Genomic DNA, 1,015 nt, shown 5'->3' with positions numbered 1-1,015 from the left:
TGAGAATCCAGAGGGGCTCAGGTACAAAAATACTCTGTGCAGCAAGGGGGAGAGTGGGGGGACACGACCCCCACGGCATTAGTGGGGCTCAGCTTCCCACGGGCAATCCTGGCTCCAACGCAGTCCCTGCGGAGCACAATCAGGACAACACAAAATCCCAAACAAAGCAACAACCTGCGAGGTAAAAACCCCAACTTGGACATCCTGGAGAGGAGCGATGCGGCCCCGGACACGCGGGGTGGGTGATGCCGTGTGGAGAGCTGTGATCCCACGACGGATCCCATGGGATGTGGCCGGTGTGGAGCAGAGCTGCATCACACCAGCTCGTCCAGGATTGTGCCGATGCCAGCACGGGGCTGTGCAGGACCTGCCATGGGCTTGTTGCACATGGGGCACACACAGCGAACCTCCAGCCACTTCACCAGGCACCTGCAGGCAGGAATGTGGCAGGATCCCCATCCCCATCCTGCCAGAGAATTCCCTCCCCCTGCAGCCCTCGCTACTCACTTTCTGTGGAAGGCATGCTGGCAAGGCAGCACCCCCAGCTCCTCCTTCACCCTGAAATCCTCCAGGCAGACGGCACAGGTCTGCTGTGGGAGGTGAGACAAGGGGGAGGACGGGTGTGAACATGGGACCCATCAGAGGTGCCACGGCTGGGGAAATCCCAGGGATTTCCAGCTGGGAGTGCAGCTCAGTTCCCAAACGCCTCCAGGGAGGGATTTCCCTCCCAGTCCCCGCACATCCCCATCCGCATCCCCATCCCATCCCACACATCCCCACACATCCCCATCCCAGCCTGGCTCTGCTCCTGAGCTGCCCTCACCCTCCCACCCCCCCTGGGGCAGAGGGGACGTGTCCCAGAGCGTTGTCCCTGTTAACCCCAACTCCACCCCGAGCCAGGGGTGTCCCTGCTCACCCCGTGCACGTTCAGCCTCCGGGCATCACCTTTCAGAACCACCTGAGGGAGGAAAGGAGGGAGAGAATTTGACATCAGGAAGGACCTTGTCCCAAGAGG

The 1,015-nt window shown here is 61.6% G+C and overlaps 1 protein-coding gene across 1 annotated transcript in view; it reads right to left on the bottom strand.

Moving 5' to 3' along the window:
- Positions 1–314: 314 nt before the first annotated feature.
- RNF122 (ring finger protein 122) overlaps positions 315–1,015 on the bottom strand; it is a gene marked incomplete at its 5' end in the record, with an annotated part of 1,904 nt that continues 1,203 nt past the window's right edge. The window contains 3 exons of the mRNA XM_009082981.1: positions 315–429; positions 508–590; positions 917–958. Coding sequence (XP_009081229.1) covers positions 315–429; positions 508–590; positions 917–958 — 240 coding nt within the window. The remainder of the gene's footprint in view (positions 430–507; positions 591–916; positions 959–1,015) is intronic.

The sequence above is a fragment of the Acanthisitta chloris genome, unplaced genomic scaffold (genome assembly GCF_000695815.1).
Source record: "Acanthisitta chloris isolate BGI_N310 unplaced genomic scaffold, ASM69581v1 scaffold14379, whole genome shotgun sequence".
NCBI lineage: Eukaryota > Metazoa > Chordata > Aves > Passeriformes > Acanthisittidae > Acanthisitta > Acanthisitta chloris.
Note: the sequence above shows the minus strand (reverse complement) of the source record. Positions and strands in the feature narration are given on the sequence as shown.